The sequence below is a fragment of the Bufo bufo genome, chromosome 8 (assembly GCF_905171765.1).
Source record: "Bufo bufo chromosome 8, aBufBuf1.1, whole genome shotgun sequence".
In the NCBI taxonomy this organism is placed as follows: Eukaryota; Metazoa; Chordata; class Amphibia; order Anura; family Bufonidae; genus Bufo; species Bufo bufo.
In genome coordinates this window covers 363,261-381,078 of record NC_053396.1, presented here as the reverse complement: position 1 = coordinate 381,078, position 17,818 = coordinate 363,261, and the positions used below count along the sequence as shown (strand labels likewise).

The 17,818-nt window shown below is 44.6% G+C and overlaps 1 protein-coding gene and 1 long non-coding RNA gene across 4 annotated transcripts in view; one reads left to right on the top strand and one right to left on the bottom strand.

Annotated features, from left to right (window-relative positions):
• Positions 1-17,818, top strand: part of GARNL3 (GTPase activating Rap/RanGAP domain like 3) — a 124,147-nt gene that overhangs the window by 58,737 nt on the left and 47,592 nt on the right. For all 3 annotated transcript variants that reach the window (XM_040442817.1, XM_040442818.1, XM_040442819.1), the window contains exons 11-18: positions 4,107-4,210; positions 4,566-4,674; positions 8,451-8,496; positions 8,573-8,679; positions 8,754-8,869; positions 9,133-9,237; positions 9,344-9,418; positions 9,506-9,617. In XM_040442817.1, the coding sequence (XP_040298751.1) occupies positions 4,107-4,210; positions 4,566-4,674; positions 8,451-8,496; positions 8,573-8,679; positions 8,754-8,869; positions 9,133-9,237; positions 9,344-9,418; positions 9,506-9,617 (774 nt within the window). The remainder of the gene's footprint in view (positions 1-4,106; positions 4,211-4,565; positions 4,675-8,450; positions 8,497-8,572; positions 8,680-8,753; positions 8,870-9,132; positions 9,238-9,343; positions 9,419-9,505; positions 9,618-17,818) is intronic.
• On the bottom strand, positions 12,475-13,433 carry LOC121009595. The gene is made up of 3 exons (XR_005780782.1): positions 13,380-13,433; positions 12,779-12,821; positions 12,475-12,496 (listed from the first exon to the last, which is right to left on the bottom strand). It is a non-coding gene; the product is annotated as an uncharacterized LOC121009595 (long non-coding RNA).

The following is a 17,818-nucleotide window of genomic DNA, read 5'->3' as shown; positions in this document are numbered from 1 at the left end:
GCATGACAACGACCCAAAGCATCCATCCAAATCACCAAGGAATGGCTTCACCAGAAGAGGATTAACGTTTTGGAATGGCCCAGCCAGAGCCCAGACCTGAATCTGATTTGAAAATCTGTGGGGTGATCTGAAGAGGGCTGTGCCCAGGAGATGCCCTCGCAGTCTGTGGGGTGATCTGAAGAGGGCCGTGCCCAGGAGATGCCCTCGCAGTCTGTGGGGTGATCTGAAGAGGGCTGTGCCCAGGAGATGCCCTCGCAGTCTGTAGGGTGATCTGAAGAGGGCTGTGCCCAGGAGATGCCCTCGCAGTCTGTAGGGTGATCTGAAGAGGGCTGTGCCCAGGAGATGCCCTCGCAGTCTGTGGGGTGATCTGAAGAGGGCTGTGCCCAGGAGATGCCCTCACAATCTGTGGGGTGATCTGAAGAGGGCTGTGCCCAGGAGATGCCCTCACAATCTGTGGGGTGATCTGAAGAGGGCTGTGCCCAGGAGATGCCCTCGCAATCTGTGGGGTGATCTGAAGAGGGCTGTGCCCAGGAGATGCCCTCACAATCTGTGGGGTGATCTGAAGAGGGCTGTGTCCAGGAGATGCCCTCGCAATCTGTGGGGTGATCTGAAGAGGGCTGTGCCCAGGAGATGCCCTCACAATCTGTGGGGTGATCTGAAGAGGGCTGTGCCCAGGAGATGCCCTCACAGTCTGTGGGGTGATCTGAAGAGGGCTGTGCCCAGGAGATGCCCTCACAATCTGTGGGGTGATCTGAAGAGGGCTGTGCCCAGGAGATGCCCTCACAATCTGTGGGGTGATCTGAAGAGGGCTGTGCCCAGGAGATGCCCTCGCAGTCTGTGGGGTGATCTGAAGAGGGCTGTGCCCAGGAGATGCCCTCGCAGTCTGTAGGGTGATCTGAAGAGGGCTGTGCCCAGGAGATGCCCTCGCCATCTGACAGATTTGGAGGGTTTTTGCAAAGAGTGGGCAAATCTTGCCAAGTCAAAATGCGCCATGCTGATAGACTCATACCCAAAAAGCCTGAGTGCTGGAATAAAATCAAAAGGTGCTTCAACAAAGTATTAGTTTAAGGGTGTGCACACTTATGCAACCAGATTATTTCATTTTTATATTTTTTCTTCCCTCCACCTAAAAGATTTCAGTTTGTTTTTCAATGGAGTTGTACAGTTTATAGATCACATTAACCACCTCCGGACCGCTGTACGCACAGACGCGTCCTGGAGGTGGTTGATTCCGAGTGGACGCGCCGGCGCGTCCTCTCGCGAGACGCGAGATTTACTGTGAACGCGCGCACAGGATCGGAAGGTAAGCGAGTGGATCTCCAGCCTGCCAGCGGCGATCGTTCGCTGGCAGGCTCGAGATGTGATTTTTTTAACCCCTAACAGGTATATTAGACGCTGTTTTGATAACAGCGTCTAATATACCTGCTACCTGGTCCTCTGGTGGTCCCTTTGTTTGGATCGACCACCAGAGGACACAGGCAGCTCAGTAATATGTTGCACCAAGCACCACTACACTACACCCCCCCCCTCCCTGTCACTTATTAACCCCTTATTCACCCTTGATCACCCCTGATCACCCTATATAGACTCCCTGATCACCCCCCTGTCATTGATCACCCCCCTGTATGGCTCCATTCAGAGGTCCGTATGAATTTTACGGATCCACTGATAGATGGATCGGATCCGCAAAACACATACGGACGTCTGAATGGAGCCTTACAGGGGCGTGATCAATGACTGTGGTGATCACCCCATATAGACTCCCTGATCACCCCCCTGTCATTGATCACCCCCCTGTAAGGCTGCATTCAGATGTCCGTATGATTTTTACGGATCCACTGATACATGGATCGGATCCGCAAAACGCATACGGACGTCTGAATGGAGCCTTATAGGGGGCTGATCAATGACAGGGGGGTGATCACCCCATATAGACTCCCTGATCACCCCCTGTCATTTAGACATTTATATCCCAGACTTCTTCTCACGCTTTAGGGCCCCTAGAATGCCAGGGCAGTATAAATACCCCACATGTGACCCTATTTCGGAAAGAAGACACCCCAAGGTATTCCGTGAGGGGCATACTGAGTCCATGAAAGATTGAAATTTTTGTCCCAAGTTAGCGGAAAGGGAGACTTTGTGAGGAAAAAAAAAAATATCAATTTCCGCTAACTTGTGCCAAAAAAAAAAAATTTCGATGAACTCGCCATGCCCCTCATTGAATACCTTGGGGTGTCTTCTTTCCAAAATGGGGTCGCATGTGGGGTATTTATACTGCCCTGGCAAAAAAAGTGGCCTGGTCTTTCAGGGTGTTTAAGCCATAGGGGTTAAAGGTGGAAAAAGTTCTGAAATGATTTATCTTTGCCTCCTTCTTTACATCACACAAACCTGACATTTTAACAGGGGTGTGTAGACTTTTTATATCCACTGTATGGACAGCACAGTGAGTCGTCTGCATCCGTACTTCCATTCCACGGCCCCGAAAAAAGAGAAAATGTCCCACCCTTGTCTGTATTGCGGACAAGAATGGGCATTACCATCATAGGGCAGGATGTTCTGATCTCCAAATGCAGAATACACACGGCGGCATCCGTGTCCTATGGATCTACAAATTGTGGTCCGTATAATCTGATATGGTTCTGTGAATGGAACCCCATTCTAAGTGACTAAGCGAAACTTCATGGGGAAGCTATCCCTATGTCCCTAGAAAACTGAAGCCAAGGACGCTTTACCCTCTGCCATAGACAAGGAATTACTAGGTTTCAGCAGGAAACAATCTTCCCGACCATAAGGTCCCTGACCGTGAAAAACAGACTGCCAGAAAAAAAGTCTTCCCACCCAGATTGGCCACTGGGACATTACCTTAGGTGGGGGACCCCACTGCGCTGGGACGGCAGGATCGGTAACACACTGGCTGGGACCACACTTCTGCCATATTGTACATCCCTTTATATAGAATCATCAGGCAATACCCTAGTGCAGTGATGGCAAACCAGAGCCCTCTCTGTGGGCACCCGCGCCTTGGAAAAAGTCTATGGCGTACCAATATGCTTTAGACTTTTCCTGCCATTCATCAGCACAGGGTGCACTATGAACAGCACAGGCAGTGTACATGGAAGATATACTATATTGGTATTCAGGTTAAATTGCCGTGTTGGCACTTTGTGATAAAAAGGTGGGTATTTGGTTGCAATTTGGGCACTCGGTCTCTAAAAGGTTCACCATCACTGCCCTAGAGTTTGTTTCTTACCATCCCTTTTGGACTTATCTTCTCTAGGCGCAACCATCTCAAGGTGAGCTAGCAAAGGTAAATGAAGGGACGCCATTGTGTTCTGACGGGAGGAGCAAGACATTAACCCTTTGTGTGTGCTGCCTGAAGGATGATAAGGAAAGTATTATATGAGTCTCAGCTGAATTTCTCTTTGGGAATAAAGTTCATAAGGAGACCTGAAGTACAGAGAGGACGAACAGGACAGACTATGGTAATGTGGGGCTGTACACAAGAGCTGCTGCTCATTATTCCCACCTCCTCATGAGCTTCATTCCTACAGAGATTCAGCTGATGATCTTATCAGCTGTGTTCAAGAAACTTGATTAGCAGAGAGGAGGCTGAAGATCTTATCAGCTGTATTCAGGAACCCTGACAGGTAGAACAGAGCTTCGGTTCCAAGGTACCACTCTGTTCCAAGTTTTAAAGTGTCTTTTCACTGTAATAATCAATTACCAAAGTTATTCAACTAAGGGACTTCGTGAATAGCTTACTTCGGCTCATCGGAGCCCATCCATTCTAATACTGTGCAGAGACGAATCTCCGTACAGTATTATAACAAATGTTTTAGCAAAGCGGCTTTGTATATAGCATCCGAAGTTGCTTCACTCATCTCTAAGTAGGACAGGTTTTGTGAGTATTAATAGGACAGCAGCCATTTTATTTCTCCTAATGTTTGCTCTCCAGACAATGTGAGTCATTATGAAAATTAAAGGTATTTGGGAATATATTTATAATAAAGTAATATTTAAGGATTTTCATTTTCTTAATTCTCGGAGAACACCTTTAAGCAGTTTAGCCGCAGAAACACATGGAACTTTCTCTGACTTGTTTGCAGATGACACAACGGGAATACATTCAGTGTACACAGTGTACCAGGGCCACGAGATAATGTTCCACGTCTCCACCATGCTGCCCTACTCAAAAGAAAACAAACAGCAGGTATGTGTACCCAAGTCACAGCCAAAGCTGCTGTCACAAGATTTATACTGCATCCACAGCCAAAGCTGCAGTCACAATTCTGTGCTTTGTGGGAGGGCAGAGTTACACGGAGCTGTCACATCAGTATCTGAGAGCGGTGTAGGGATGACACGTATGTAGTCACAAAACGATGGTAAGGAAACATTTTTACAAAATGAGAATTGGAATGGATGAGCTTGGTCTGTCGGGGTACATCCATCTGCCTCATCCTCCATCCTGGTGGCCCAGAGGTCTATGGAGCACATAGGATTCCTCCTGGGCAACGCTCCTGCGCTCCGACACAGAGAGTCCGCTAACGACACCTCTGTCTTTCCAGGTAGAAAGAAAACGGCACATTGGGAATGATATTGTTACCATCGTCTTTCAGGAAGGCGAGGAATCTTCTCCGTCCTTTAAACCGTCCATGATCCGCTCCCACTTCACACGTATCCAGCTTCTGTAGAACCTCTGGGGAGAAACACTGACCCCTCCCCCGTAGCCGGACGCTCTTCCCCCATAGCTGGACACTCCACCCCTCTGATGCTCCTGTGGTAGGTGTGGGGGAGGGTAGACCAGGGCTGGAGCGCCACCACACTGCCTCTTGTCGAGTTATATAAAGATCAAATGCCTTATGTTACAAAAAAAAAAACTAATAGATCAAAAGAAAAATTATTCAAATGATATTGATCCGTGAGATGGACGTAAACGTCTCCAAGAGTTCGATCGAGAACCTAATTATTTTGTGCAATCAGTAAAAAAAACAAAAAACGGGTACAATAGTTTATGCAAAATATGCATGATTTATTATACAATTAATTTAGAATACAATCAAAAATTAATTAACGTAAATTTCAATAATCTACAATGATATGCAGTACCCAGAATTTGCCACTATATGGTGCCAACAAAATACTACTCGACCAACACAAGAATATTATGCAATACGTCTTTAAAATTGTGAGAGATATAAAATCAATAGAATTATGCGCAGAAACTCCATCAAGAAAATGACAGATGCGAGCCCTTGCTCTGCCCAAAATGATGACCAATCTCAGATAATGGTAGTATTGCAACAAAACTTATAAATTATTGGCTATTGGATATCAAACTATGGAATATAAAGATTCCCAACAGAGAAGCTCTCTTGTTATCAATATCAGATCTTGTATTCAGTAATATGCATTTTCACTGAATGCCGTTGATACTGATGTAATAAGTCCACAATAAGCGGGGTTTGGCTAAATATCAAGCCATATAATTTAGATCAATACTACATAAAACAAAAATATATGTTACCCAAGGGTCAAGTGATGTGCAGAGTCACGAGGCAGTCCACTTTCAAGAGTTTTTCTGATAATACAAATCTTTCTCCAGAGATCCCCCTTCCTTTCTTTGTTTCTCCTTCTTTTATTTGTGTCCCCCTCCTTTTTGGTATGTGGTTTCTTAACCAAAAATTATCAGATGAGCACACCTTACTAGTTTGGAACTTTCCAATCATTGTTGGATAGGCATGTACATTGATAAGGAATGTGACATCATAACACCACCCAGAATGACTTTTGCTACTGGTGTAGTGTTACCTACTCATACCTAGGCGGCACTGTTGTATAAGCATCATACGATTAAGGGTTAACTCATACATGCCTGACATACTCAATACTACACACATCTGGAGGCCTCGTCTCATAGCTGAGGGACAAACTTTGATACATGAATATATACTTTGAGGAACATCTAGACAATTCTCGCACTGTGAAATTCATGTTCAGATAAGAAATATAATGGAGCCTCTACTTCTGCAGGTGTTCTGTATCTTCTAACTGTCTAAATGTATAATAGATTGTTACAATTACATTAGCTCTTAAAACGGCGCAGTAATCTTCCCATCGACTTACTTCTGCCTACATGAAAATCCATACAAAATAGTGAATCTAAATCAACATTGCTCTTAAAGGTAGTGCATATCCATTATTATTAGAATAAGTAGATATAACTGTTTACACTTATGGAAAAGCACAACACTCTATGAACAAGCCGCCTTTAAAATCTGCCCATATAACGTACCATACAGACATCAAAATCATAATTTCTTGGCAGCAGATTGTGCTGTGTTATCAGGTACCTACTGTCCAGAAAGAATGACCATGTATGAGGAGGAGCGATGGTGGTACTACAGTAATACATGTAGTATGAGGAGGAGCGATGGTGGTAGTACAGTAATACACGTATACAATCATCTTACAATCATTAGATATTACACCCAGAAATTCAATAGTGATAATGATAGATACAAAGCCTTGCTCTGCTCAAACTATGACCAATCTCGGATATCGGGTAGTATTGCTATACAACTTATAAATTATTAGGCCTGATATAGACTAGGGGGAAAATAAACATTTTCCAATCAGAGAGTTTATTTGATATCAATATATCTTTTATTCAGTAATATGCATCCTTACTGTGATAATATTGATGTAGTACTTTTTAACACTGCACATCCGCAATAAAGCAGGGAGTTGCTAAATATCAAGCCAATTAATTCAATCAATACTACACAAGATAACGTTATACATTACCCGAGAGTGCAGTTGATATGCAGAGTCTAAGGGAAGTCGGCTCTGGAGTACGTTCTGATCATTAGGATTTTTCTAGTGGGGTTACTCCTTTCCTTTCTTGTTTTCTGTGTTTTTTTTCCTTCATGTTTGTGTGGTTTATGATCACAAACTTATCAGTTAGACACACCTTCCTAACTTGGAGTTTTCCAATCATTGTCGGTTAGGCGTGTATATATGATAATGACTGTGATGTCACTATATCACCCAAAATGCTTTTCAACTGTTGGCGCAATGTTACCTATTCATACCTAGGTGGCACTATTGCATAAGCTATTAGCATCATTACAAATAAGGGTTAAATGTCCAGGTCTGATTTAGTCTTACATTCTATACACATAACATAAGGAATCCTAAATCAGAGCTAAGGGATTATTTTTGACACATATACCAATGAAAACACAGACATTTGGGTACCATTTGAGACGTTTCTCAAGCTACCAAATTTATGGTACCGATAAGAATACAATACACCTTGTACTCTCACAGACGTGTGTCTCCTCTGTTACTCAAACGGTTGATTGTTAGTTAGGATACTTTCACACTTGCGTCAAAGTTTTACGGTATTGAGTTCCGTCCTAGGGGAAAAAACATTATCCTAATGCATTCTGAATGGGAGCAATCCGTTCAAGATGTCTTCAGTTCAGTCCTTTTACGGTATTTGGCCAGAGAAAAAAACCGCAGCATGCTGCATTTTTCTCTCCGGCCAAAAATCCTGAACATTTGCTGGATCTGGAATTTTTTGCATAGGAATGTATTAGTGCCGCATGCTCAGACCTTTAAAAATGTAAAAAATAAATACCGGATCCGTTTTTACGGATGGCACCAGAGAGACGGATCCGGTATTGCAATGCATTTGTGAGACTGATCCGGATCCGTCTACAAATGGTTTCCATTTGCATACATATTGCCGGCGATGGAACTGCCTGCCGGAATCCAGCAACGCAAGTGTGAAAGTACCCTTAAAATGACACCATCGTACTAACAAAGTCTACATTCTTCTCACCATGCTTTAGTAGTGTATAGGTTCCTAGTGAGAAATATATAAGATAATGGATGCATTGACGTCCTTCATAATATTCAACAACATAGTACAATACATATGTCCTATTGTTTATCTTATTCTAAAACTTAATGTTCATTATACATATAAATATACATTGCAGATTTTCTGCTTCATCAATAGACATTAAACTGTAGGGATAATTAGTACCAGATGCGTCTAGAAAATATCCTTATCTCAGTCATAAATCTATAAGGAGACAAGAATGACTCTTCTCAGACTGGTACATCTACAGAGAAGACATTATATGAACTGTGTTCTCTCCATGAACCTCTTTCGGCCTACTTTAAAATACATACACAATGGTGAATATAACACAATGTGGCCTATTATATATAATCAACCCCTATAATTATGCTATTTATATATAAATGTTGTACACCTATGAAAAAGCACAACAATGTACATGCAGCTCTCCTCTCTACCGACGTGCAAACAGATTTCAGGAAGACACTGAGGGCCCTTAGTGCCAGGATTCCTCTGTAAGGGGCGGATGATGGGGGTTACAGTCAACTTATTGTCTGTGTTTCCTTAATATAACGGACAGATATTTTTGCCTTAGTGCGATATAACAAGCAGAATGACGGGTACAGGTAAGTGAGATTGCAGGGGGCTCCTGCCATAGCAACGCCCTGACATTCAGCATTACATTTGCCTTCAACCTAACAGGTTAAAAATCTTTTCGGAGGAAAGCGTCCCATTATTCGGGCCTCCTCTGCCGTCCCCACCAGTCTTCACCGACCACCAGGAATTCAGGGATTTTCTTCTAGTAAAACGTGAGTTTTCCAGCTGCTGTATATATTATATGACCCTCGCAGCCTCCAGTCTGACTGTCGCCATTGTGTTTCAGTAATTAATGGTGAGAAGGCGACTCTGGAGACCCCAACTTTTGCTCAGAAGAGGCAGCGCACCCTGGATATGCTGATACGCTCCCTGTACCAGGATCTGATGCCCGACTTACATAAGGTAATCCTGACTGTTGACAGTTTCCTCGTAGCTGCGCCATCTGTCAGATCAGCGCTCCATCCATCTGCTGCCAGTGCTGCGGATGCCCCTTCCGTCTGTCCTTATGGCGTGTTATGGGAGACTGTGGATCTGAGCTGCACCGCTGTAGGATGGTCAGAAGGCTGGAGAGTAACATTACATCAAGGCATCCACCATGGCTGGGCAGCAGGCATCACCACTCTCGGGGGGCACGAGTAATCTGCTTTTGTCTGCTGTGTTTTCAGAACATGTTAAACAGAAGATCGCTCAGTGACGTTCTGCCAGAATCCCCAAAATCTGCCCGAAAAAAAGAGGAAGCACGGCAGGCAGAGTTTGTCCGCATCGGGCAGGTCCGTGTCATATGGTGTTTGTGGTGGCTGGAGACCCCTCCGCCATGTAAGGTGAGGCTGAGTCGCCCATGATCATGTCATTTCCTGTAAATCTGCTACTTTCCAGGCTCTGAAGCTGAAAATGATCGTACGGGGAGACGCTCCGACCAGCCTGGCAACCACGGGACTGTGCAGAAGAGAGGTAGGAGCCACGAGGATGCACCAGTGGCGGTTGCAGTGATGATCTCTGCGGACATGGACTAGATGTCTCCTCTGCTTCTCTCCACAGCCCTGGGAGGCTCAGTGCTTCTGTAATAACTTCTCTCCTGAAGCTGTTGGAGGAGATTCCTGGGGTCCGTCCCTCCTGGTCTCCACTGACAGCGGCGTGTTGCTAATAGATGGTGAGCGCTCCTCCTATTCTGTCAGACCTGCACTGATGACATCACAGGGGTAGAGCAGTATGTCATCAGTGTGAGTGTATTATTCATACAGGCTTCTGCCGTGTACTTCACTGCATGATGTCCCCATAGTCAGGGGGTGGACTGGTCTGCTTCCATCTGGCCGGTATAGCTCCGAATACCATTGAAGAAAGGTATGTCCTAGTGTAAGGGGGCTATGCGACAGTAAAACATGGGTGCCACTTATAGGCTAGGTCTACACGACGATATTTGTCGCGCGACAATAAGTCGCAACTACACTGCACCAATGTTGCGCAACAATTTTTATAATGGTAGTCTATGGTGTCGCACTGCAACATGCTGCGACTGCGACGCGACAGTCACAGAAAAATACATCTCAAATTTATTTTTTGCGACTGTCGCAGCATAGACTATCATTATAAAAATTGTCGCAACAGAATGTTGCCCGACAAATGTCGTCATGTAGACCTAGCCTTAGGCCTCTCTCATGGGCTCGGCAGGAACAACTATGCTGAAACCTTATCCTGGGTGGGTAGAGCCTGAACCCCCCCCCCCCCCCCCCCCCCCCCCCGATGCCAGGAGAGACGTGCCACTTATTAGTACATGGTTAGGGTTAGCCATTGTAAGCTCCAACCACTGAGGAAGCTAAATTTTTATATTTTCTTAGTAAATAGAAGATAACACGGTACACTCACCTAAAGAATTATTAGTGCCCCCATACTAATACGGTGTTGGACCCCCTTTTGCCTTAATTCTACGTGGCATTGATTCCACAAGGTGCTGATAGCATTCTTTAGAAATGTTGGCCCATATTGATAGGACAGCATCTTGCAGTTGATGGAGATTTGAGGGATGCACATCCAGGGCACGAAGCTCCCGTTCCACCACATCCCAAAGATGCTCTATTGGGTTGAGATCTGGTGACTGTGGGGCCATTTTAGTACAGTGAACTCATTGTCATGTTCAAGAAACCAATGTGAGATGATTGGAGCTTTGTGACCTGGTGCATTATCCTGCTGGAAGTAGCCATCAGAGGATGTGTACATGGTGGTCATGAAGGGATGGACATGGTCAGAAACAATGCTCAGGTAGCCCGTGGCATTTAAACGATGCCTAATTGGCATTAAGGGGCCTAAAGTGTGCCCAGAAAACATCCCCCACACCATTACACCACCACCACCAGCCTGCACAGTGGTAACAAGGCATAATGGGTACATGTTCTCATTCTGTTTACCCCAAATTCGGACTCTACCATTGGAATGTCTCAACAGAAATCGAGACTCATCAGACCAGGCAACATTTTTCCAGTCTTCAACAGTCCAATTTTGGTGAGCTCGTGCAGATTGTAGCCTCTTTTTCCTATTTGTAGTGGAGATGAGTGGTACCCGGTGGGGTCTTCTGCTGTTGTAGCCCATCCGCCTCAAGGTTCTGCGTGTTGTGGCTTCACAAATGCTTTGCTGCAGACCTCGGTTGTAACGAGTGGTTATTTCAGCCAACGTTGCTCTTCTATCAGCTTGAATCAGTCGGCCCGTTCTCCTCTGACCTCTAGCATCCACAAGGCATGTTCGCCCACAGGACGGCCGCATACTGGATGTTTTTCCCTTTTCACACCATTTTTTGTAAACCCTAGAAATGGTTGTGCGTGAAAATCCCAGTAACTGAGCAGATTGTGAAATACTCAGACCGGCCCGTCTGGCACCAACAACCATGCCACGCTCAGAATGGCTTAAATCCCCTTTCTTTCCCATTCTGACATTCAGTTTGGAGTTCAGGAGATTGTCTTGACCAGGAGCCCCCCCCTAAATGCATCGAAGCTACTGCCATGTGATTGGTTGGCTAGAGAATCGCATTAATGAGAAATAGAACAGGTGTTCCTAATAATTCTTTAGGTGAGTGTATGTATTTTATTACCATAGTCTCCAGCTTCCCTCCATTTATACACTGAATGACCATAATATTAGAACTACTGACCGGTGACAGTGGTGTCGCGATGAGGGATCCCTCAGACAGCAACTGAACAGCCAGTTCTTCATGAGTCAGAAGCAGGAAAAATGGGGGAGTGTAAGGATGAGAGGGACTGTGACCCCCCCCCCCCCGCCATATTGTAATGTGTAGATGACGGGGTCAGACCATCTCCAGAGCGGCCGGTCTTGTGGGTTTATTCTGGTATGCAGTGGTCATATGTACCAAAAGTGCTCCAAGGGAGGAGAACTGGGGAACCAAGGACAGGGTCATGTATGGGGTGAAGGCGGCCTGGTCTGACCCCACCAGTGTTTGTGTCACTTACCTGGAGAAGAGACGGCACCGGGTGCTCTACAGGAAGACGACGCCTGGGCTGAGGAATCGCATTGCATCATGTGGACGGCCAGGTGTGTCACTTACCTGGGGGAGAGATGGCACCGGGTGCTCTACAGGAAGACGACGCCTGGGCTGAGGAATCACATTGCATCTTGTGGACGGCCAGGTGTGTCACTTACCTGGGGGAGAGACTGCACCTGGTGCACTACAGGAAAACGACGCATGGTCTGAGGAATCACTTTACATCATGTGGATGGTCGGGAGGATGTGAGTCACTTACCTGGGGGAAGGGATGGCACCAGGTGCACTATGGGAAGAAGGAGGCCTGGTCTGAGGAATCATGTTACATCATGTGGATGTTTGGGTGTGTGTCACTTACCTAGGGAAGAAATTGCACCAGGTGCCTGGTCTGAGGAATCGCATTACATAATGTGGACAGCTCGGTGTGTGTGCATCACTTTCCTGGGGAAGAGATGGGACCAGGTGCACTATGGGAAGAAAACACCTGGTCTGATGAATGACATTACTTCATGTGGATGGTCGGATTTGTGTGCGTCACTTACCTGGGGAAGAGATGGCACTGGGTGCATTATGGGAAAAAGACGTCCTGGTGTGATGAATCGCATTACATCATGTGGATGGCCAGGTGTATGTGCGTCACCTGGGGAACAGATGGCACCAGTTGCACTATGGGAAGAAGACACCTGGTCTGAGGAATCGCTTTACATCAGGTGTATGTGTGTCACTTACCTGGAGAAGAGATGGCACCAGTTGCACTATGGGAAGAAGACACCTGGTCTGAGGAATCGCATTACATAATGTGAACGGCTGGGTGTGTCAATCACCTGGGGGAGAGATGGCACCGGGTGCACTATAGGAAGAAGGCACCTGGTCTGAGGAATCGCTTTACATCAGGTGTATGTGTGTCACTTACCTGGAGAAGAGATGGCACCAGGTGCACTATAGGAAGAAGACACCTGGTCTGAGGAATCGCATTACATCATGTGGACGGCTGGGTGTGTCAATCACCTGGGGGAGAGATGGCATCGGGTGCACTATAGGAAGAAGGCACCTGGTCTGAGGAATCGCTTTACATCAGGTGTATGTGTGTCACTTACCTGGGGGAGAGATGGCACCAGGTGCACTATAGGAAGAAGACACCTGGTCTGAGGAATCGCATTACATCATGTGGACGGCTGGGTGTGTCAATCACCTGGGGGAGAGATGGCACCGGGTGCACTATAGGAAGAAGGCACCTGGTCTAAGGAATTACATTACATAATGTGGATGGCCAGGTGTATATGTGTCACTTACTTGGGGAAGACATGGCACCAGGTGCACTATAGGAAGAAGACACCTGGTCTGAGGAATCGCTTTACATCAGGTGTATGTGTGTCACTTACCTGGGGGAGAGATGGCACCAGGTGCACTATAGGAAGAAGGCACCTGGTCTGAGGAATCGCATTACATCATGTGGACGGCCGGGTGTGTCAATCACCTGGGGGAGAGATGGCACCAGGTGCACTATAGGAAGAAGACAATGTTCTGCTGGCAACCTTGGGTATTGGCATTATGCAAATGTGAAATGTATTACGTACCTAAGGACTGTACAGGCAGGTACCCCTCTTCATGACTGCGGGCCCCCTTATACCTGGCCACACTCTAGAAACTCTGCAGGAGTGAGGAACATGACAAAGAGATCCAGGTGATGACTACAAATTCCTAGATCTCAATCTGATAGTCATCGTAACATCCAGTTATCCTGCAAGTTGATCCAGAGGAAGGCAAAAAAATAATCCTGTGAGGTAGAAGCCAATTTTCCCCACTTAAGGGGAAAAAAATTCCTTCCCGACTCTATTCAGGCATCAGAATAACTCCCTGGATCAACGACGCCTCTCTAGTAGCTATAGCCTGTAATATTATTATCCTGAACTATTTTAGTGAACTCACCATCACCACCTCCTCAGGCAGAGAGTCCATAGTCTCACTGCTCTTACAGTAAAGAGTCCATAGTCTCACTGCTCTTACAGTAAAGAGTCCATAGTCTCACTGCTCTTACAGTAAAGAGTCCATAGTCTCACTGCTCTTACAGTAAAAAGTCCATAGTCTCACTGCTCTTACAGTATAGAGTCCATAGTCTCACCGCTCTTACAGTAAAGAGTCCATAGTCTCACTGCTCTTACAGTATAGAATCCATAGTCTCACTGCTCTTACAGTAAAGAGTCCATAGTCTCACTGCTCTTACAGTATAGAGTCCATAGTCTCACTGCTCTTACAGTATAGAGTCCATAGTCTCACTGCTCTTACAGTATAGAGTCCATAGTCTCACTGCTCTTACAGTAGAGTCCATAGTCTCACTGCTCTTACAGTAAAGAGTCCATAGTCTCACTGCTCTTACAGTAAAGAGTCCATAGTCTCACTGCTCTTACAGTAAAGAGTCCATAGTCTCACTGCTCTTACAGTAAAGAGTCCATAGTCTCACTGCTCTTACAGTATAGAGTCCATAGTCTCACTGCTCTTACAGTAAAGAGTTCATAGTCTCACTGCTCTTACCGTAAAGAGTCCATAGTCTCACTGCTCTTACAGTAAAGAGTCCATAGTCTCACTGCTCTCACAGTATAGAGTCCATAGTCTCACTGCTCTTACAGTAAAGAGTCCATAGTCTCACTGCTCTTACAGTATAGAGTCCATAGTCTCACTGCTCTTACAGTACAGAGTCCATAGTCTCACTGCTCTTACAGTAAAGAGTCCATAGTCTCACTGCTCTTACAGTAAAGAGTCCATAGTCTCACTGCTCTTACAGTAAAGAGTCCATAGTCTCACTGCTCTTACAGTATAGAGTCCATAGTCTCACTGCTCTTACAGTAAAGAGCCCATAGTCTCACTGCTCTTACAGTAAAGAGTCCATGGTCTCACTGCTCTTACCGTAAAGAGTCCATAGTCTCACTGCTCTTACAGTAAAGAGTCCATAGTCTCACTGCTCTTACAGTAAAGAGTCCATAGTCTCACTGCTCTTACAGTATAGAGTCCATAGTCTCACTGCTCTTACAGTAAAGAGTTCATAGTCTCACTGCTCTTACCGTAAAGAGTCCATAGTCTCACTGCTCTTACAGTAAAGAGTCCATAGTCTCACTGCTCTTACAGTAAAGAGTCTATAGTCTCACTGCTCTTACAGTATAGAGTCCATAGTCTCACTGCTCTTACAGTATAGAGTCCATAGTCTCACTGCTCTTACAGTAAAGAGTCCATAGTCTCACTGCTCTTACAGTAAAGAGTCCATAGTCTCACTGCTCTTACAGTAAAGAGTCCATAGTCTCACTGCTCTTACAGTATAGAGTCCATAGTCTCACTGCTCTTACAGTAAAGAGTCCATAGTCTCACTGCTCTTACAGTAAAGAGTCCATAGTCTCACTGCTCTTACAGTAAAGAGTCCATAGTCTCACTGCTCTTACAGTATAGAGTCCATAGTCTCACTGCTCTTACAGTATAGAGTCCATAGTCTCACTGCTCTTACAGTATAGAGTCCATAGTCTCACTGCTCTTACAGTAAAGAGTCCATAGTCTCACCGCTCTTACAGTAAAGAGTCCATAGTCTCACTGTTCTTACAGTAAAGAGTCCATAGTCTCACTGCTCTTACAGTAAAGAGTCCATAGTCTCACTGCTCTTACAGTAAAGAGCTCCATAGTCTCACTGCTCTTACAGTAAAGAATCCTTTTCTATGTTTGTGTACAAACCTTCTTTCCTCCAGACGCAGAGGATGTCCCCTCGTCACAGTCACAGTCATGGGGATAAATAGATGATGGGAGTGATCTCTGTACTGACCCCTGATATATTTATACATATTAATTAGATCTCCCCTCAGTCGTCTTTTTTCGAAAGTGAATAACCCTAATTTTGATAATCTTTCAGGGTCCTGTAGTTGCCCCATTCCAGTTATTACTTTAGTTGCCCTCCTCTGAACCCTCTCCAGCTCTGCTATGTCTGCCTTGTTTACAGGAGCCCAGAACTGTACACAGTCCTCCATGTGTGGTCTGACTAGCGATTTGTAAAGTGGTAGGACTATGTTCTTATCACGGGCATCTATGCCCCTTCTGATACAACCCATTATCTTGTTGGCCTTGGCAGCAGCTGCCTGACACTGGTTTTTGCAGCTTAGTTTGCTGTTTATTAAAATTCCTAGATCCTTTTCCATGTCAGTGTTACCGAGTGTTTTACCATTTAGTATGTACGGGTGACTTGCATTATTCCTTCCCATGTGCATAACTTTACATTTATCAGTGTTGAACCTCATCTGCCACTTATCTGCCCAAGCCTCCAATCTATCCAGATCCCTCTGTAGTAGTATACTGTCCTCTGTAGTGTAAATTACTTTACACAGTTTAGTGTCATCTGCGAAAATTGATACTTTACTATGCAAGCCTTCTACAAGATCATTTATAAATATATTGAAGAGAATAGGGCCCAGTACTGACCCCTGTGGTACTCCACCAGTGACAGTGACCTCTCCAGTACTGACCCCTGAGGTACTCCACTAGTGACAGTGACCCAATCTGAGTGTGTACCGTTAATACCCACCCTCTGTTTTCTATCCCTCAGCCGGTTACTTACCCACATACAGATGTTTTCTCCCAGTCCGAGCATTCTCATTTTATATACTAACCTTTTATGTGGTACAGCGTCAGATGCTTTGGAGGAGTCCAGATATACGACATCCATTGATTCGCCGCTGTCAAGTCTAGAACTTACCTCCTCATAGAAACTGATTAAATTAGTCTGACATGACCGATCCCAGTATACTGTACTCTGTAGTGTGTATATACACAGTATAGTGTCCTCTGTAGTATATATACAGTATACTGTCCTCTGTAGTATATATACAGTGTACTGTCCTCTGTAGTATATATACAGTATACTGTCCTCTGTAGTGTATATACAGTATACTGTCCTCTGTAGTATATATACAGTATACTGTCCTCTGTAGTGTATATACAGTATACTGTCCTCTGTAGTATATATACAGTATACTGTCCTCTGTAGTATATATACAGTATACTGTCCTCTGTAGTATATATACAGTATACTGTCCTCTGTAATATATATACAGTATACTGTCCTCTGTAGTATATATACAGTATACTGTCCTCTGTAGTGTATATACAGTATACTGTCCTCTGTAGTATATATACAGTATACTGTCCTCTGTAGTGTATATACAGTATACTGTCCTCTGTAGTATATATACAGTATACTGTTCTCTGTAGTGTATATATACAGTATATTGTCCTCTGTAGTATATATACAGTATACTGTCCTCTGTAGTGTATATACAGTATACTGTCCTCTGTAGTATATATACAGTATACTGTCCTCTGTAGTATATATACAGTATACTGTCCTCTGTAGAATATATACAGTATACTGTCCTCTGTAGTATATATATACAGTATACTGTCCTCTGTAGAATATATACACAGTATAGTGTCCTCTGTAGTATAAATACAGTATACTGTCCTCTGTAGTATATACACAGTATACTGTCCTCTGTAGTGTATATACACAGTATAGTGTCCTCTGTAGTATATATACAGTATACTGTCCTCTGTAGTGTGTATATACAGTATACTGTCCTCTGTAGTATATATACAGTATACTGACCTCTGTAGTATATATACAGTATACTGTCCTCTGTAGTATATATACACAGTATACTGTCCTCTGTAGTATATATACAGTATAGTGTCCTCTGTAGTATATACACAGTATACTGTCCTCTGTAGTGTGTGTGTATATACAGTATACTGTCCTCTGTAGTGTATATACAGTATACTGTCCTCTGTGGTATATACACAGTATACTGTCCTCTGTAGTGTATATATACAGTATA